Source organism: Pyxicephalus adspersus, chromosome 5 (assembly GCF_032062135.1).
Source record: "Pyxicephalus adspersus chromosome 5, UCB_Pads_2.0, whole genome shotgun sequence".
NCBI lineage: Eukaryota > Metazoa > Chordata > Amphibia > Anura > Pyxicephalidae > Pyxicephalus > Pyxicephalus adspersus.
The window spans coordinates 142602584-142623893 of NC_092862.1; the positions used below are offsets into that span (position 1 = coordinate 142602584).

Genomic DNA, 21310 nt, shown 5'->3' on the forward strand with positions numbered 1-21310 from the left:
TTTCTTTCTCTCTTTCTTTCTCTCTTTCTTTCTTTCTTTCTTTCTTTCTTTCTTTCTTTCTTTCTTTCTTTCTTTCTTTCTTTCTCTCTTTCTCTCTTTCTCTCTTTCTTTCTCTTTCCCTCCCTCTTTTCTGCTCTCTCTCTCTCTCTCTTTCTTTCTCTTTCTTTCCCTCTTGCTCTTTCTCTTTTGCTCTCTTTTCTCTCTCTCTCCCTTTCATTCTCTCTCTTTACTTTTCTCTCTTTCCCTCTCTCTCTCTCTCTCTCTCTCTCGCGCTCTCTGTCTCTCTCTCTTTTCCTCTCTTCTGTTATCCATTCCAAGTTAGCTGGATCACCCAGCTTCACTGATGAAAGTGTATCCTCTCCAGCCTTCGAGTGGTTTAATAAATCAGGCCCAATATATCTGTCTCTCTTTCTCTCGCTTTCTCTCTCTGTCAGTCTCTCTCTTTTTCTTTCTGTCTTTCTAGATGACCCATTACAAATGTACATGGCTAATAAAACATAACATGAACTCTATAAATAAGATGTTCTGATGACTTTTCAGATTTTTTTTTCACCCAGGAACATCCTATTCTAGTAATTTATTCCCTCATTTCCCGGTGACACATCTCTCATATAATAAATCCATCTCTCATCCTCGGATTGTATTTCATGCTCAGATCAGGCAGGCCAGGCATTTGTATTTACTGAACTCCTCTATAGACTCTTCCCTGCGTCCTCCTGTATTGCTCTCTCCTCCTCAAGGACGAACATGAAACTTCATTTAATTTAATGTTGTGAAAATAAGCTCCATCAATAAAACTGACTGGAAGAAACATTCCCCTATTTACGGGATGCCCGGGACTTATTAATCTTATATAAACGGCTCGAGGTCATTACTATCTGTGTACTGCATGGAGAAGAGTCCCTGCTGACCAAATCAAAAAGTTTTGCAATCTACTAGCAGCACAGGTTGGAAAATGTTTGCAAGAGACGGGAAAAGAGGTGACCTGGCCTTGATTAGGTCAACCATGGCATTTGTCAAAAGGAAGCCAGTTACAAAAATGAACTGTATGCGTCCTATCCCTGTGCCGAGGCTCCTGGAGGGGTGGCATGGTGGCACCAAGGTTTAAATTTTGTCTAGGACACTATCCATTTTGGAGGTTGCATGTTCTCCTTCTTTTTGCATGGGTTTCCTCTGGCCTCTTCAAATTCCTTCACATCCCTAAAACATACATAGCTATAACTGGAGATCAGACTACATACACAGCTGAATGAGTCAACACACTTTCCAGCTAGCTTCCCAAATCTTTAGCTAAGTGTAATATCTTTTCTTATCAGTTCCAGAGGTAGAAACATCCGGGTATCTTCAAGGGTGCTGATTGCTTATTTACTCTGGATTTAAAGACTGGAGCATGGGAGGTTTTGGGGCACAATCCCCATCGGCTGATGGTGACGGGTGCCACCTGGTCTGGCTGAAAGACAAGGAGTGAAAGGACTTCGGTGTCTGTATTCTTAGTTTAGGCAGCCCAGGGCACACATCTGTATTAGTACACACACGGACACCTTAATCCTGCACAACTTTTTTATTTGGCTGGGCCTTTTAGCCGGGCCATAGGATTTTCCTTTTATCCAGCCAAAAAGGAGGGCTGCTAGCTCCATATTTATTCAGTATAGCCCCTCTAGCTGGCCATCCAGCAGATAGCCTGTTAATAACCATTGCTATCTCCTGCTTGCTGATTAGGTAGGGGGCATTGTCCTACCCACCCTGGTGTGCCCAAGGACCACAACCTGGCAGCAGCCTGCAGTGCAACATCCTCACCACTAGAGGCTCTAGAGAAGACCAGGCTGTTGCCTACATTCTGCACCTTGGCCCTTTTCAGGGCTCACACCACTATTGTGCAAACCATAGCGCCCCCTAGAGTCACTCCAAACATGACACTGAGTATGGAAACATGACCCCTGTCAGGGCCATTACGCCCTGGAGAATCTTAGGTAAAGAGACCCAACATTGATTATGGTCAGGACCATGTGATAGCACCTTGTGTTCCCTTTGCGATTCACTTTCGTGCATTCATTTTTTTGCACCTGGTGCTTTTGTTTGGTTGGACATAAATTCACAGATGTGCTCATACACCAGGCGGAGCACTAAGGTTCCTCGGACTTCTATTCTGCCTGCATGGCATTGCATTGATTTGTATTTAGATTGAGGCAGTTGGAAAGTAGCTAGTGCTGGGCTTTTTCTAATAAGAAAGCCTGGAATGATCTGCAATCTATTGTCATGGGACCAACTTGTATTTAATTTTTCTATGTAAAATAAAAAGATCTTTGATATGATATGAATGAATATATGAATTTTAATAAATATAAATATTTTGAATTTGTTAATTTTAACCAAAATAAACAAAAATCACTCTAGCTTTGCTTCATTTTCAAAATCCAAACAACAACATTTATTTATTTATTTATAATGCAGTTTAGATTACACAATCTATAAACAAATACTACTTACAAGAAGGACGAGGATGACGGGTCCCTGGTAGATGTAATCAATGTATTTTCCGGGCTCTTTCCCAATCCAACACCTAATGAGGAATAAATGTATTGTGATGAGTGACTGAATATAAAGAATATATAAAATATAAAAAGATTATGTAAACAATATGAAAAAACCTTTTCTTTTCATTTTGACTTAAATATTAGATTTTAATGTGAAAATCCTATTTATGTGACTGGTGAAATTGTTACAAAATTTTTACAAAATAATGCTAATTTTCACAATTTTTACCAACTTTATTATTATTATTAATAATAATAATACTAATAATAATATTAATAATAATAATAATAATAAACAGGAAAAAAACAAGATTTAGGAATTGCTTCCTCTACTGCACTCTGATGATATTCCAGCCTGTTATTATCATTAAACAGTATTTATATAGCGCCAACATATAACGCAGTGCTGTACAATAAATAGGGGCTGCAAATGATAGACAGATACAGGCAGTGACACAGGAGGAGGAGAGGACCCTGCCCCGAAGAGCTTACAATCTAGTAGGAGAGGGACGTATCACACAATAAAAGGAGGGATATGGAATGGTAGGAAGTAGTGAGGGTTTAGGAGACAGAGGAAGACGGGTAGGTGAGGTTGAAAAAATGTGCAGAAAGTAGAAGCAAACCGAATAGAATGAGAAAGACCATTCCAGAGAGTCAGGGCAGCTCTAGAAAAGTCTTTGAGCCGTGCGTGTGAACGAAGAGAGCACCTAGGGGGGTATTTCTCTATCAGGGCAGAAAGGTAAGTGGGACAAGAACTGTGGGGGGATTTGAAGGTAAAGCACAGGAGATGAATTTGATTCTCTGGTGAAATGGAAGCCAGTGAAGAGAACTACAAAGAGAGGCAGCAGTAGAGGAGCGGTGGGAAGCTGTGTATGGGGTAGGTAGGTGCGCAGGTTGTGTATGGGGTAGGTGGGAAGGCTGTGTATGGGGTAGGTAGGTGGGAAGGCTGTGTATGGGGTAGGTAGGTGGGAAGGCTGTGTATTGGATGAGTCTGGCTGCAGCATTCATATTAGATTGCAGAGGAGAGAGTCGGGTTAGTGGAATACCAGAGAGGAGGAGGTTACAGTAGTCCAGGCGAGAGATGATAAGAGTATGTACAAGGGGCTTGGTGGTCTCAGGGGACAGGTAGGGGCGAATTGTGGAGATGTTGCGTAGGTGAAAGTGCCCGGACCTGGAAATGTTCTGAATATGGGGGGTAAATGAGAGGGTAGAATCAATCAGGTGAAGACAACGTGCCTAACTTTACAAGTGAATTGCAAAGCCTCTAAACACGGTATTATCACTATGTGGACTGAATGAAAAATGTTGGCACTGACACATGGAGCAAGGAGAGGTGAGTTCCCACTGCACTCCTTCCACTTACTGTTCGTTTTCATTGCACAGCTTTCCTATGGCCCAGGCAATTATTATGGGACATGGAATACCTAGAAAAAAAAGTAAAGCCAATATCATTAAGTTGGACCTTTTCACCTTTTATCATTACAAAGCCATCCTTAAGCTACATTCAGTGACTTTGTCTAGGCTAAGATGATGTCGTTAGTCTGCTGCAGGCAGGAAGTGGAATTTTCCCTGTCTTGTCTACCACAGAGATCAGACTGCAACAATGTAACTTTGTAACATTGAACCAGGTGAGTGGCTGCAGCTGATCTGATCAGGGGTGGACATAGCAAACTGCAAACTGGACCCACCTCAGCCAACAGGGGACTCCACAGGGGCCCACTATTGGCTACATCCGCCCCGGGATCTGATGCTAAGTTTGCTTTTTTATGTAAAAGAATTGCTGGTGATTGGAGGAAGCTGAGCCAGTTTCCCAAATCCTTCATCTTTTTTTTAAAAGGTTCCAAAAGTGACTATTAATTGAAGGTTTATTTTTGACCCATGGTTCTCCAGACATGCTCGTTCTTTTCCCTCTCTGATCCGCATGGCTAATTAGAGGTAATTATCTGCTGCTTTATGCTGATTTATGGCTTGATAGAACTTGACAAAGATCCAGAACATGTGCAGGCTGTATGTGCAGAAACTGACGTTCTGTTACTTTGTAAAGTCAAAATTCAAAAGTGAGCATCAGAAAAATCAGAAAATTGGATGTCAGTGATCTTTATCAGAGGTGCGACTAGAGGAAGGCAGCCGGGGCAGGGACATAGGGACTACAGGACATGAAGGGCACAATGTCACATTAATTAAAATAGTTACATTGTCATTTATTTATTGTTACTAAAAATTGGATTTAAATTGTAGTCTCCCTTATACCAGCCTCCTGATTACCTAATACAATAGCATGTTCAATTTTTGTTTCTTACACCTATAGAATTCATAAATAATAAATACCATGTCCCCTTCATCCCACACCTACTGATTTTGCCCATTGCCAGTTTAGGCAGGGAGTTCAACATGAACCTAAGACAGTTATTTGGGGGTCAAAGGACAGATTCACTTTTACATTAGCGGTTGGTGAGAACAATGCTCTCTCCATTGGTGGTCATTGGGGAAAAAGCTCCTTACATTGGTGATCAGTGGAAAGAGTTTCCCATTACATTGATGGACATTGGGATAAATGACTCTTACACTGGTGGTCGCTGGGAAGAATGCTTCTTAGTGTACATTGGTGAATAATAGGAAGAATGCCCCTTTAGATAGCTGGTTAGTTGGAAGAATTTCCCCATTCAGAGTCATTGAGAAAAATGTCCATTACCTTGGTATTAGTTGAGAAGTTTTTCTCCTTACATTGGTGGTCATTGAGAAGAGTGCTCCTTACATTGTGGGTCATTGGGAAGAAGGATTCTTACATTGGTGGTCATTGGGAAGAAGGATTCTTACATTCGTTGCCACTGGGATGAATTCCCTGTTTATTGGTGGCATTTAGGAATAATGCTCCTTACATTGGTGGCCATTGGGAAGAATGCTTCTTACATTGGTTGCCACTGGGATGAATGCCGTGTTTATTAGTGGCAATTGGGAATGATTCTTCTTACATTGGTGGTCATTGGGAATAATGCTCCTTACATTGGTTTTCATTGGGAAGAAAGCTTCTTACATTGGTGGTCATTAAGAAGAATGTTCCTTACATTGGTGGTCATTGGAAAGAATGCTTCTTACATTGGTTGCCACTGGGATGAATGCCCTGTTTATTGGTGGCCATTGGGAAAAATGTGCTTACATTGGTGGTCATTGAGAAGAATGTTCCTACATTGATGGTCATTGGGAAGAATGCTTCTTACATTGGTTGCTACTGGGATGAATGCCCTGTTTATTGGTGGCCATTAGGTAGAATGCGCTTACATTGGTGGTCAATCGAAAGAATAATCCTTACACTATTGGGTATTGGAAAGAATGCTTCTTACATTGGTGGCCATTAGAAAGAATGCTCTGTTCATTGGTGGTCATTGGGAAGAATGCCCTTTTCAGTGGTGGACATTGCTAAAAATGCCCCTTACATTGGTTGCCATTGGGAATAATGCTCTTTACATTTGTAGTCAGTGGCAAGAATCTCCCTTACATTAGTGGTCAGGGGGAAGAATGCCCTGTTCATTATTAATCAGTGTGTGAATAATGCCTACCTTACAGACCGCTAAAAAATCATTGGTGCCATTCAACTTTCCACACCAATGGCCCCAGAACTATGCAGGCACCATCAAATCAAAGTCAATCAATCACAATCAAGGTACTCCTAGAACCTCTGCAGGAACCCTGATTAAGAAAGGCTGAGGATTGAGGTCAGAGATGGTTGAGGCAGCAGTCAGATAATGATCAGATGGTACTGGATGTCCTCAAACCAGGAAATGAGGGGGGCTTTGACTTGCTGCAGCTTCTAATGCATATGTTGGCCATGTGCAGTGACATCAGAAGAAGCTATTTCAGTCAAGGAGAGGAGCCGATGCAACTGGAAGCGAAGGCTGGAGGGCAGATTTAGATAAAAGAAGCCTGGACGGTGGATTTAATGAAAGGAAGGCTAGAGGGCAGTTTTTATAAAGGGTAGATTTATTAAGGGGTAGAAGGCAGATTTTAATAAAACATATGGAAGAGCTACCCAATGTTTGAAAAATGTTCTCAAAGAGAACACATGCTGCATTTAGAAGAGACCTTGGCTAATGTTCTCTCCAATTTGGCAAATCAGCTTTTCAGAGGAAATATGTGAACACCGTGTACTGCATATCTCATGCCAAATTCATTTCCTTTATTTGCTTCCAGGATGTCGTCTGATCAGACTTAATTTGATGTTTGATTTAAAACATATATGTTTAATTTCTAGTTTAACCCTTCGACTTTACATTACTTTAGAATATACTTTTATTGCTGAAAGCTTAATCTAATGAAGCTTTTTTTCCATTAAAGTGCATTGCTATGCCCTGTCAGAAATATGGATATGCACCGGAGCTGCACTGCAATGGGTAGCTATTCAAAATGAATGACATATGACACATGTAACATGCATTAAACATGCTTTGCGCTAACGCATTACCAAATGCATCCAGGAAATGCACTGCTTGTCACTGTTTCAGCCCCTGGGGGCTACATCTGCTTTAATTGCCCCGTTCTTATATTTCTCTTTTTCCCAGCTGAAAGCTGTTCAGTTCCAGATGATTAGAATGAGTATATTTTGAGAGAGTATTTCCGCTGCTCCGTATGGCATTCACCCAGTCACGCTTTGGGTGTTATTGAGCATTTTATGGAGCAGATTATACAGATGGTAGAATTCTGCGTCGCTCCAGCTCGCTGGCTCTATTAAACACAATCACTATGTTTGCATTCTGCTCTGCGCTTCCTAACCCAACCGCCAAACGTTTCATACTCCGAGGCTCTGCTACGAACACGCCGCCGGCCATAAACACAACGAGGCTTTTCGAGCCTTTAGGCGCAGATGTTTCTCTGGACAGAACTCACTTTGATTTGACGAGAAAGGATTTTTATAGAATATATTGCCAAATTTAATTCTGTCTGCAATACTTCTCATGGATTCAGTGATAATGGAGAATGTGGCAACAGAAAATATAATTGTTTTTATTGCACTGTGCTTTATGTATGATTTTTGTAGTTCTGTTTTAAAGGGTGGAGCTGCCATTGAGGAGGGCATGGGGTATTTCTGTATCGGGACGAACATGGCTTTTGCAATGCTGAAATTTTAAACATGGTTTAGGGGGGGGGGGGCCCAGAAATGTTTGATGTGCCATGGTCCAGGGGCATTACTGGGGTGGGCACCACTTCTGCCACTGCATCATCTGGACCTCTGCTCCTAATTCTAATAGCTCATTCCTGAAGAATACAAATAAGATTGAGGATCTCCCCACATAACCAGCGGCACTCCACTCTGCTGTAAGAATGACAGCCACCTTACTTTGTATGCACTCCTGGTAAACAGGGCACACTGCCCATCTGTCACAGAGCCCAGATGAATACACAGTGAAAGCTGCATTCTCCCTGTGTATTCTGCAAACTGAGCTGTCAGTTTTACAACTTGGATCCAACTTACGAGCCAATGATGTACCATATAGCCAAATGTACGTGAATACCCAGCTTTACAGAACATTTGTGTACAAAGCCAGCTCCATAAAGACATGGGGTCACCAGTTTGGTGAAAATGGACTCAAGTATTCTGCAGAAAGCCCTGACCTTAACCCTACGGAACACCATTGTGCTGAATTAGTGATCTGTAGCCAGGTCTTCTCATCCAATGTCAGTATATGACGTCAGAAATGGAGCCATGGTCCCACAGACACCGTCCAAAAACTTGTGGATGAGAGGAAGTCTTTCTAGTTGCAAAGAGTTTGTGGTGGGAGCTATGGTACATTAATACCAATGGTTTAGGAATGGGATATCCATCAATCATTATGGTTGGAAGTCTCTATAATTTGTTTTCTGCACAATACCACATATTCCCCTTCTTTAGGCACCAATAGTTCCCTAAAAATATTCTCTACACTATTGGAATTATACCAGAACATAAAAAACTGGTTTGTCTTCATATTTCTGTAATTTATAATCACAGCATTCAGCAGCCAATAAAATAATCTCGCCAGATGATAAATGGAAGGAAGAAAAACATATTTTTAAGATGTCCTGGTCCTGGAGGTGCCGGCCGAGTTCAATTATAGAGAAGCAGTTTTGGACGGCATCCATTCAGAGGTATTAAAAAGTATCTGGATAGATTAAAATTGATTTCCCACGTAATGTGGTTATGGGGAAAATATCTAAATCTTTAAGTAGGTCGGTAAATGTATATTGTGTTTGGTTTCATGATTTATTAATTGTAAAACTCAATGAAATTCTTTCTGTACTTTAACAGATTCAGAAACTTGAAAGCTAAAGTATGAGCTGGCGAGAATAATGAAAAAAAGCTTACACCATCCTATGAAGAGGAAGACCCATTTGCGGAGTTTGTCGGTGGAGTAGGTCATCACTATGGCGGTGTGGAGGTAGCAGCCTTCCACAAACATCCAGAAGAAGTTGGTGACCACAAAATAATTGTAAATCGTTGTGATACATCGACACCAAATCTGAAAGAGAAGATGGGAGTTGAAGGTAAGGGGTAGTTATATTGATTCTGGGACAGTTATATTTTTTACAGCCAATTTGTATATACAGTTAGAAATATGCTGAAAGGAAAGGAAATATTCCTTTCTTTTTTTATTTCTAATAGGTGCATTTTGGGAGCGGGTTTAGATGCTCTCAGTGTCAATTGGCACCATCACTGTTTCCATAGCTGAGGAGTGGGGTGCATATGTCAAAAGGACTGCATTGGTGGAAATGGGGTACAGTGGTGGGATGTAGAGGTAGAAAGGGGTTCATAGGGGGTACATAGATAAAAAGGAGTGCAAAAGTAAAAAAAGATGCAGTGGTGAGATGAAGAGGTGAAAGGGATTTTTTAGGGGGGTGCAATGGTAAAAGGAGGTTCAAGGGTAAAAGGGGTGGGAAGAAGAGTTAGAAGGGGGAACAGAGATGAGTAAAAGGGTGTGCAGTGGTAGAAGAGGGCTACAGTGGTAAGTTGGACGGGAGTTCTTAAATAGGGGACATAGGCAAAAGTAAGTGTAGTGGTGGAAGGGATATAGTGGTAGGATACAGAGGTGGAAGGGAGTTGAGAAGTGGGGTGCATAGGTAAAAGGCAGTGCATTGGTTTAGGGGGCTACAGTGGTGGGATGCCAACGTGGAAGTGAGATTAGAGGTGGGTTGCTTAGGTAAAAGGGAGTGCAATGGTAGAAGAGGATACAGTGATGGGATGCAGAAGCGGATCTAAGTTTATAGGTGGCTTACATGGATAAAAGGAGGTGCAAGAGTGGAGGTACAGGCATGCGATGCAGAGGTTAAAAGGGTTACAGAGGCGAGGTGCCTGGGTAAAGGGGAGTGCAGTGGTAGAAGAAGGTAAAGTGGTAGGATGCAGGGGTGGAAAGAAAGTTCATAAGTAGGGTATATAGGCAAAATGAGGTGCAGTGGTGGAAGGGGTACAGTGGAGGGATGCAGAAGTGGAAGGGAGTTGAGAAGTGGAGTGCATACAAAAAGTTGAGTGCATTGGTTTATTAGGGCTACAGTGGTGGGATACAGAGGGGGAAAAAGGTCAGAGGAGGAGTACATTGGTAAAAGGAGGTGCAGTGTTGGGTGGGGTACAATGGTGGGATGCAGAATGGAAGGGAGTTCATAGGTGGGGTACATTGGTAAAAGGCGGTGCAAGGGTAAATGTACACTGGGCTGATGCAGAGGTGAAAGGGGTTTTAAAAGTGGGGTGCCTAGGTACAGGGTTGTGTCGTGCAAAGGAGCAAGGGTGTTGAGGTGTGAGGTGCGTAGGTAAAAGGGAGTTTAGTAGTAGAAGGAGCTACCTACAGAGGGATTGCAGAGGTGAGCAGTATTGGAATGGATTTCTTTATGCTATTTCTCCATTTCATAGTCCTGATTGCTGTAGTCTGTAAGCTGTGCTGTACCTGACATACTTCCAGACAAAGTGTTTACTTTCCCAGCGATAGTTCATTGCTAAACAGCCATTATGTGTTTTAATGACACTCTTCAGGCAGACTCAAATAATTACATATTGATGGAAGTTTGAAAATGAAATTCAGTCCTGAGGCTTATTAGCATCTATAAAACCATAGACAGGATACACGAAGCCAAATGGTCTTAGGAGCATTGTCCACCATGCTTCATAATCTATGAATATGGTAACAGAACATTTCCAAACATCAGGACTCTCATTATCGCCTTCTAGTCAAACACTACATTTGGCACCGAGGTAATTTGCATTGCTTGTTATTTGTGTTTGAATACTCTTAGAATAATACTAAGTGAAAGGAGCAGAATTTACAGAACAGATTTTATGGTTTACATACAGATTAACATTCTTGTTACATTTACAGTTAAGGACAGATCTCCAGATGGCCTTGTATTTTATTCTCTGAATTATAGATGAAGTGTGAAGGAGTAGCCTCTAATTAAAGTACAAAACATTTCTGGTTTACAAAAATGTGTTAATTATTTGTATGTTGTTTTGAAACAGAAATTGATGTAAAAATAATAAAAAAAGGTTATCACTTTTTTATTCTGTCAAAGAAAATATCGGTGACATTATCAAATGCAACAATATTAACAACACTGCTGCTATAAATAGAGTTTCATTTTCTTTTTTTTCTTTTTTTAAATGTCTCCCAATCTTTACCTAAAACCAGCTTGTGCTGCAGTATTCACCTCCAATCCCTAACAGTTTCTTTGCATTATCCCTTTCTTCTAAAATGCCCTCAGTCTTCCAAATTGAATGAAATCCAGTGTCACTTAACTCATAATAATAAAGGTGTCATTGCTTGACCTCCTGATGAGACAAGGTGCCCGTTATTCCCAGTTTACCAGTCCAGGAAGCAGTGCTGACCTCTTCTCATCATTGCCGCCTTTTGCACCAGGAAAGATTGCATAGCGCAGAGAAGAAGTAACGAAACAGAAGGCCATGTACAACATATAACTAGTCTGAAGACTTGATGAGTATTTAAGCAGACTTATCATGACATTTTAAACATGGTATAAAAAGGGTGGAAAAATTTTTTTTTTATTTTTAAGTTTATTTTAGTTAGAAATAGAGAACCCTTCCACCTTTTCCACAGTGGCGGCAAAGACTGAATAAGAAACCCAGAGCAGCATGCTATTGGGTATCCCCGGAGGCTTCAGACTGCTCCTTATGCACTGGCACAGAAAAGACTTTTTGAGATCGGCACTTTCTAAAAATTTTTAGGTGTAAATATCACCCAAACTTACACCTTTTCAGTACGAGATTTGGTGACGTAAGAAGAGACAGAAGAAGATGGCAGCGCCTGCTGGTTCCCCTTGCCAGGAAGAAGAAATCTGGCACAGCGCAGGACCAAATGGAATCTGATTGCAGAGGGACTGAGGGCTCTGCGATGGTGGGGTGGGGTACATTGGTAAAAAGAGGTGCAAGAGTAGAGGTACAGGGGTGGGATACAGACATAAAAGGGGGTTCAAAGGGCCTGGGTAAAAGGAAGTGCAGTGGTGGAAGGGGTATAGTGGTGGGATGCAGAGGTAGAAGGGAGTTGAGATGAGGAGTGAATAGGTAAAAGGGAGTGCATTTATTTAAGGGGTTACAGTAGTAGGATAAAGAAGGGATAGGGGGAGCAGAGGTGGGCTGCATTGGTAAAAAGGAGTGCAGTGGTAGAAGGAGGTACATTGGTGGGTTGCAGAGCTAGAAAGGAGTTCAGAGATGGAGTGGATAAGGAAATGGAGGTGCAGTGTTGGATGGATTACAAAAGTGGGATGCAAAAATGGAAGGGAGTTCATTGGTGGGGTACATGGGTAAAAGGAGGTGTAAGGGTAAAGGTACAGGGGTGCAATGTAGAGGTAAAAGGGGTTTCAGAAGTGGGGTGCCTGGGTAAAAGGGAGTGCAGTGGTGGAATGCAGAGGTGTAAAAGAAAAACATTTCCCCCCCCAAAAAAAAAATTTGCCCTCACTTTTTTAGGGAATGGGCATGCATGTCCACTCCTATTTTGCAAAGTATTCTTTGGTGGTCCGCGACCATGCCTCCCGTATGGAATTGCAGGCTCAGGGTGGTGGGCGGGTTGTCTCTCTGGCTTAGATCTGCGATGGGAGAGTGGGCTGGTTCTGGTATCATGACGTCACTGTGGGGGAAGTTTTTTCTTCCCCTTTGAGTGACACATAGACAGGTGTATAGTTGGGCAGGCACATTTACATAGATAGTACCGTACTCCCTCTTCTTTTTTTTTTTTGACTGCACCCCTGGTGCTGTAATATAAAAGATCCAGCAGACCTCCAGATGTCCTGGGTACACCAACCATACACACACATCAGCCAAATGACACAAATAAATGTATTATGTTGCTCATTACCTTTCATCTGCCTGTTTGTGACAAATCAAAATAAGTGCGGCCTTTTCCTAATCTTACTATCTGGGACAGTCTGCATATTTTTGGTTTTCAAAATCAGTTCCTTTCCACTAAACTAATTCTGTTTTTTGTAAAGACTATTATCTGTTCTTGTCATTTTAATCCTTTATCTATCTATTAATTTTATCTGAACAAAAGGCACATCCGAGCGCTCCGATGCCGGAGATGCATGTATCATAAGTGCGGAGAAATGTATTGTTCAGCAAACCCACGCTGATTCAGTAAGTAGAGGTGACTAAGACGGAGACTGGAGGCTGAGAATAATGAGGGTTATAGAAATAATCGATCTGACCTCAGGTGTACTGGGACCTTTCAAAGATTTGTTCAAGGCCATTTGAGGTCCATTAGAAAAAGAAGGGAAACTTGTTCAAGCAAAGAACAAATCTATAAGATCTATAAGATAAAAGCCTTGTTGAGACCAGAAGAGGTTCTGTGCCAAATGTCACATTTCAATTAGGGCTACACTGTGACACCTGGGCCACAAGTTACATTTACCAAACGTTTGTGTTCATCTGATCTTCACACCTGTATGAGCTTGTTGGATATCCCATTCAAAAGCCTTGACCATTGATAAAGACTTGGCCACCTTTGGTGGCTATGACAGCCTCTACTCTTCTGGAAAGGCTATTATAGGATTCTGCATGGTGACATAAGGAATGTTTGCCGAGTTATCCAATTTGTGCCAATTAGTAGGGTTGAGGTCAGGGCTACATGTAGGACTCTCGAGTTTTCCTGACCAACCTGATTGAGTCACGTCCCTATGAAGCTGGCTCTGTCCACAGAAGCTAGAACACAAAAAGGCCTTCAGCAGACTTTCTACAAGGTTGTAAATGCACAATTATAGAAAATATCTTTGTATGGTGTAGCATTACCGATATTCTTCACTGGAAACACTCTAACTCAATCATTTAGAGGGGTGTATACCTCATACCTTTAGCCAAATGGGTCAAAAAGAGTGCACAGGTGGAAAGGGGTACAGTGGATGCCGAGGTAGAAGAAGATTAGGAATTGGAGTGCATAGGTAAAAAGAGGTGCAGTGGTGGAAGGAGTACAGAGATGGAAAGACGTTTATGGGAGGGGGGATAAATAGGTAAAAGGGAGTGCACAACTGGAAGGGGTACAGTGATAAAATGCAGAAGTAAAAGGGGGTTCAGAGGTGGAGTGCAAAAGTAAAAGGTGGTGCAGTGGTGTATTGGGTGAAAGGGTGGGATGCAGAGGTGGAAGTTAGTACATACGAGGTGGATACATAAGTAAAAGGAGGTGCAAGAGCAGAAGGATGTACAGGGGTGGGATGCAGAGGTAGAAGGGGGTTCAGAGGTGGGGTGCATGGGTAAGAGTTAGTGCAGTGTTGGAAGGGGGTGCAGAGATTGAAAAGGGTTCAGAAATGGAATGCATAAATAAAAAGAGGTGCAGTGGTTGAAGGAACACAGAGATGGAAGAGAGTGCATGGTAGCGGGAATACATAGGTAAAAGGAGTTGCAAGAGTGGAGATACCGGGGTGGGATGCAGAGGTGGAAGGGGTAAGGTGCATGGGTAAGAGGGAGTGTAGTTGTGGAAGGGAATACAGGGATGTTATGCAGAGATGGAAGGGAGTTCATAGGTGGAGCACATAGGCAAAAGGAAGTGCAGAGGTGGAAGAGAGAAAATATCTTTGCATGCTGTAACATTACCCATATCATTCACTGTAAACACCCTTAATCAATCAGTTATAGGTGTGTCCTTATTCCTTTGACCAAATAGGTAGGTGTGATGCTTAAAAGACTGCGCAATCACATCAGTATCATACGTTGTACAATAATAAATGTTTCACAACGACAACAGTGCCAAAGGTCACATTGAAATGATATTCCACATAAGCATCTTTGCCACATGCTACGTTTTGACCAATGAGGAGGCTAGGAATGCAGTTTTGACCATTCTGTACTTTTGCTGGAGATTCGAGATCTGACTCTAGTATATGCATCTTCTTGCTTGGTGTTGAGCTGGGACCACCTGGGACCCTCGTGCTGCAAAGTATAATGACTTACCACTTAGATACCACCATTTTATAAAGCAGCCACTAATGTGATATCTATCATCTTGTTTGATAAACCTAAATATATGATTAAAGTAAATGTAAAAAAAACCTTTTAGTATTTGGATAAACCAGGGAAGAGCCTCCATCATTGCGGTTTATATTGTGCTGGGGGTTCTTTCTACTTTTTCCAAGGACCACTGTCCCCAAATTAAGATAAAAATCAAATTATTACATTTGTCACCAAAGGAAGGAATGTGGGAAATCTTCCAATGTGGACAATGTGGACATGACAGATGGATATTTTGCTCACTTTGGGGAGATTTCATCAATTTTTCTTTTCTTCTTCACAACAAAACTTCATGGAAATCTCAGACAGCAAAATATTAGTGATTTTAACTCTTCCTAACTCTATCCAAAAATAAGTTATAAATTGTTATAGTTACATTCACTTCATTTGAATGGAAATGAATTTATATTGATATATGGCTTTGCCCAATGCAGTCCATTGTAATTCCAGCCACCGAATTGTCATACCTCATTCTTCTCGTGAATGTTATGGTCAATCATCTGAAGCAGGAACCACATGATGTTCCGGAGGATAAACGTTGTGATTAAATTCCAATGAATAATATTTCGAAGGCATCGTATACTCCTGGAAACAATAAATAAGACATTCAGATAGAGCAGAAATGTTAAATCAATGGTCGTGGAAATATGAGAACTACTGGGTTGGTGTAAGAGAAGAACACATCAACTTCCATAGAATGGTTACATTAAAGTATAGAAGATTGTTTACTTTGATATGTTTGGAAATATTGGAACCCTTTTCAGGTTTGATTGTGAACATCCTTAAGCATTGCCATATTTTAAAGGCTCCATTGAAGGAATGTCTACCAACTCATAACAAGACTATTTGTAGGGTGGTGGTGGTGGGGGGGGGGATTGGCAAATTGTCCAGGGTCCCCACCTTCTCCAGGGCTCCAATAACAGAATGACAGGGGGAGGGAGGCAGGGAGCTTTGGCCCTCTGCTTCATATTTTCTCAGAGCCCCATTTTGCCTAAAACTGTCTCTGAGTAACCCCAATAGTGTTTAATAAAGGGACAATTGGGATATATGAAGAGAGGCAGTCCCCCAAATAGGGACAGTCAGGAGGCATGAAGAAGGACAACATCTCCAAATCAGGGGCAGTTAGGAGGTCTGAGTAGGAACAGTCTCCCCAAAGAGGGACAGTCCCTTTCAATTAGGGATAATGGGAGGTAAAAAAACATGCAGTTAGGTTAATTGGCTTCCTCCCAAAATTGACCTTAGACCAGTGGTCGCCAACCTTTTCGGTCCTGCGCACCACTAAAATTACTGGCTCCTGACCGGGCATGCGCAGGGAGCCGGGTGTCACTTAAATGGGGAGAAACCTCCTCCATAGTGACGTCCATGTGGGGTTATGTCCAAAGACATAACCCCACTCTCCCATCGCAGACCTGAGCCTGCGATGAGAGAGTTGGCGCGTTGTGTCCAGGGTCACAGCCCACCCACTTCCCTAAGGGTAGGAAATGTACAGGGGACCTGACTCCGCTCGGGGGTGCACTGACCAGAGCCGCGGACCCCCTAAATTTTCTTGCGGACCACCAGTTGGCATCCACTGCCTTAGACTGTATTAAAGATTAACATACATAAAGACATTACCATATGGCTGAGGTAGGGACAGTTAGTGACATGACTATGAACTTTGTACAGCACTGCGTAATATGTTGGCACTATATAAATAGTGTGCAAAAATAATAATATGAAGAGGGACAATCCCCCCAAATCAGTGAGAGCTGGGAGGTCAGGGACGTACACTGGTGGTAAATGTCACTGATATCAAAAATGATAAGAAAATCCAAAACTTTGCAGTTGCAACCAAAACAGCAATAGAGGGGAAAAGTTTCTATGAGGACACCAGACAACCAGTATATGTCTTCCTCACTTTGTAAAGATTTCTCACTTCTTGCATCTTAAGGACAGCAAAAAATGTTATTAGCATGTTATTGTTGGGGGAAAGGAGGGACCAGGGAATGCAGAAAATAGGCAGATTACATTTTTGTTTTGGAAGGTATTTTCTTCCCTTTTCTGTAATTCTCTATTGTTTCCATACATGCAATCAAACCTTCCAATCCTCCATCCGTCTCCTATCAAACCTTCCCGGCTACTTTGTCTCTGCCAGAATTGTGTCCAATTTAGTACATAAAGATGAAAGCCGTGTGAACTGATCTGACCAGGCTTTCTCTCAGCTCACTCTGCTGAAAATGATTTAATTGGGGTCATGGAGAACATTGACAGAAACACATCATCCAATTTTTCCATCTTCAAACCGTCTACATGTTCAATACCAGGTCATCCTTTCTTCTCATTGACTCTCCCCATGGAGGTGACCCCATGGATCTCTATTCACCAATACGATCCTTTATGAACACCTTCCAATTCGTTCTTTCACGCATAACATTGTCAAAACTTAATGCAAGAGAAAAAAAAATAAATTTGAAAGAAAGAACATTGTATTTTTATTTGAGCTGATATTTTAACACTTTCGCTACTATCGTACCATACAAATGAAGGTTGGGACAATCCATTAGGAGAAAGCCGGTATCAATTTGGTTGGCTTGCTCCACAATGGATGGGAATTGGTGACAGTACAGCCTCCAATCCCATTTATAGGGGTTTAGGAAAGTGATGACCTCCAACTGCCCTCCATCTCCCTAATCAGTTCCAAGGCTCCCTTGTGGTTCCTTGGAGCCCAGGACCAGTTCCACATCACTGAACCAGGAAATATTCAGCTCTCGTTTAACTTAATGAAAGCCTGGCCGTTGGGTTGCAGAAAGAAGCAGATCATTATTATTGTATTTATATAGTGCCAACATATTACACAGCGCTGTACAAAGTTCATTGTTGCTAACTGTCTCTTGAAGGGGCTCACAATTTAATGTCTCTATCATAGTCATATGTCAATAATACAGTCTAATGTCAGTTTTGGGGAGAAGCCAAATAACCTAACTGCATGTTTTTGGATTGTTGGTGGAAAACCTGAGTACCCGGAGAAAACCCACGGGAAGAACCTGCAAACTCCATGCAGATAGTGTCCTGAACGAGATTCAAACCTGGGACCCTGCGCTGCAAAGGTCAGAGTGCTAACCACTGAGCCACCATGCCACCCAGATTGAACAGGAATTTCAGGGGTGTAAAATACCCCAAATGTCTCATTAAAGAGAACCTGTTGCCTTCCTAATATTCTAGAACATAAAGTGGCTTGTCAGTCCCCTTGTGATAGTAATATTGTAAAATAGTGTAAAAAAAATGATAAAATTAAATCACCTCCACCACCCGAAACACATAACATGTGAATACAAACATTTGCAGTGTCAGACATTGGCAACAGTGAGCCCCTGAGCAGAACTGTCCCCTGAACTGACCATCCTTCCCATACCCCCCAACTCTTCTTAATTTGGAGGATTTGTCCTTCTTCATACTCCAACCATTCTTGATTTGGCAGGACTGTCTTTTTTCATACCTTCCAATTGTCCCTGATTTAGAGGGACCCTCCCTATTCATACCTCCTAATTGTCCCTGCCTTGGAGGAACTGTTACTCTCCATACCACTCAACCGTTCTTGATTTGGAGGGACTGTTCTTCTTTATACCTCCAAACTGTCTCTTATTGAAAGGGATGGTCCTTCTTCAAAACTCCAAACTGTCCCTGATTTAGACAGGTTGTCCCTCTTGATACCTCACCACTGTCCCTGAGGGGACTTCACCTTCTTACCTTCCAATTCTCCCTAATTTGGAGGGACTCTCCTTCTTCATACCTTTCAGATGACACTGGTTTGGAAGAATTGCCCCTCTTTATACCTCCCATTTGTCCCTGACTTGGAGAAGTTGTTCCTCACCATATCAATTGAGAAAGGCTATGTGGTCTATGACCTTTTGATCAAAGCAATACAATGTATTTATTACCATTTGAACCCTGCTGTTCTCTTTACTTTGTTTATGTGTTTGGTGCATTAGTGTAGTCACCAAAGGAAATGATTTCTGGACAGATCATTGGGTGCAATCGATAAGATGCAATATCTGACGTCGTTGGGTTTAGATAGAATTTACCTTAAACTTACCTTAAACACAAAAACAGCAGGAAGGCGATGACCAACGCCAGCACGGAGATGCAGTGGCCCAGGTAGTTTATAATCAGAGCGATCTTATAATGCAGATCATGCTTCCTCTGCAGACAAGAATATAATATGATTCAATTAGCCCGACTCTCTGCAATAATGTTACAGGACATTTAATCTGTTTAGGGAGCAGTAATTATCTTCCCTGCATGGCAGATAATCTCATCACCGAACCTCCACATGGGTTATTTTGGGATGAGTAAAAGTTTATGGACTGGAGAAGTTCTATTCGACAGGACCACAAATCCCAACCACAGGAAATATAATTCCAAGCTGAGCTAGAATTAAAATTAAGAATTTAGAATAAGGAATCTGAAGTTTGAAGGCACATGTGTCCAAATAAATTAAAGATAATCTAAAGCCACACTTTTTATTTTTTTCATGGATAGAGCAGGGAAGGGTTAAAACCTCCCCAGGTTTATTAGGGGGGATTTTCCCTAACTGTCTGTCCTGTTTGGCGAAACGTGTCAGTATAGGAGACATTTTACTCATACACTTATATGCAACTCCTAAGACTAGGGAGCCTTTTTAAAGATAGTAGGTAATGTTTCCCATTAATTTGTAAATGGGTACAACCGTACTCACTGATTTACTTTACCTATTTATGTGACAGGTTTATATAGCTCTTATACTTTAACTTGAATATAATTTTGAAGTGCCAAATCCCCCTGCTTTTTCAGTTTTATTTTCTTACTTTCTCCCTGTAGCAATAAATTGTGGGAAAAATGTCTGAAATATAATAGAACTATACCTTTTCTGTCTCTGATTGGAGGGATTGTCTCTCTGCATACCTTCCAATTTTCCTTGGTTTGGAGGGACTGTCCCTATTTATATCTCCCAACTGCCCCTGATTTGGAGGGACTGTCCCTTCCCATACCCCGCAACTGTCCTTAACTTGGAGAAACTGTCCCTCTTTATACCCCCCAACTGTCCTTACTTTGAAGAATTTGTTCTTCTTGATTGAGAGGAACTGTCCCTCTTCATACTTCCCAATCGTCCCAGGCTTTTAGGAGCTGTTTTTCTCCATACCCCTCAACTGTCCTTGATTTTGAGGGGCTGACCCTCCCCATACCTTCCAACTGTCCCTAAACCAAATCCCTCTGTTCTACTCTTTTTGAGTATATATACATATAATGAATTAATTAACAAAAGTGTTAAAGGTTTTATTTCGCACTGATCCTTCATAAAAACTTTACATTCAATTTGTGCTTTTCAAAAGGGAATATAAAGGAAATTTACCTTCATATTTTTTATCCTGCAGTCAGACTGCTTGGATGAAGTCACAGGTTCTATTCGTTTTACTATGTGGTAGAATTCTGGACTAACACCTAACACTCACGCTGCTCAGTTTAGGAGTACTGTGAACCTCGGGGGTGGGTCCATGGCAGCCTGGATTGAAAGGTGCTGTCTATGCAACCTGGGAAAGTGGTGACATCTAGGGGTGGACAAAAGTATTGCACGAGGGAGTTCTGATTTAAAAATTATTGTACAAAAGATATTTTTCAATGTTAATGCTGGGTAAAATGTCTTAAAAAATGGGGTTCCACCTTAAATCTTAAGATAATAAAATGTTCTTGTTTATTTTACCCATAGTAAACCCACCCCAATACTTCCCAGCCTGACAATGACAAATGGGCCGGCAACCGATGGCACCACCAGAGCCAAACTTCCTGTGATTAATATCAGAAATAAAATGGAGATGGCAGAGATATGACACCAACACAGTCTGTTGTACCTCATCAGAGAGCAAGAATATTATCTGTCTCTGATGGAGCGGAGTATCTGGATAAAAAGTATTATGATCCTGTGATCTGTCTCCGTGTATATGGACATGTGTAGGCTCACCTTATCCAGGATAGGCACGCATTGAGAATAATTCATCCAGGTGGCCCAGGTCCCGTTCTCGAAACATTCCCTGAAAACAGTTCCTGCAACAAAAGAAAAATGTTAAGGAAAGGATCTAGTTCTTTTAAAGAGAAACTGTATAAAGCTGATGAAGCAATGTAACAGACCTTATACTGAGCAGACATCACCCCTGTGCTATGAAATGTGCCTTGAATGAATTTAAAACTCCAACATGTTTCAGAGGAAGAAAAACTTCCCTTTCTCAGGGCTGTGTACATAGGATGGGATACCAGGAGAAAAGATTCTAAGATAGGGTCGGTTGAATTTTTTTTTTCA

General features: G+C 41.6%; 1 protein-coding gene across 1 annotated transcript in view; it reads right to left on the minus strand.

Moving 5' to 3' along the window:
• The window catches only part of CRHR2 (corticotropin releasing hormone receptor 2), a 79800-nt gene that overhangs the window by 8164 nt on the left and 50326 nt on the right, over positions 1 to 21310 (minus strand). Inside the window, exons 3-8 of the mRNA XM_072412977.1 lie at positions 20975 to 21057; positions 19073 to 19179; positions 15468 to 15585; positions 8872 to 9025; positions 3898 to 3958; positions 2488 to 2560 (exon numbers count right to left, since the gene is read on the minus strand). Coding sequence (XP_072269078.1) covers positions 2488 to 2560; positions 3898 to 3958; positions 8872 to 9025; positions 15468 to 15585; positions 19073 to 19179; positions 20975 to 21057 — 596 coding nt within the window. The remainder of the gene's footprint in view (positions 1 to 2487; positions 2561 to 3897; positions 3959 to 8871; positions 9026 to 15467; positions 15586 to 19072; positions 19180 to 20974; positions 21058 to 21310) is intronic.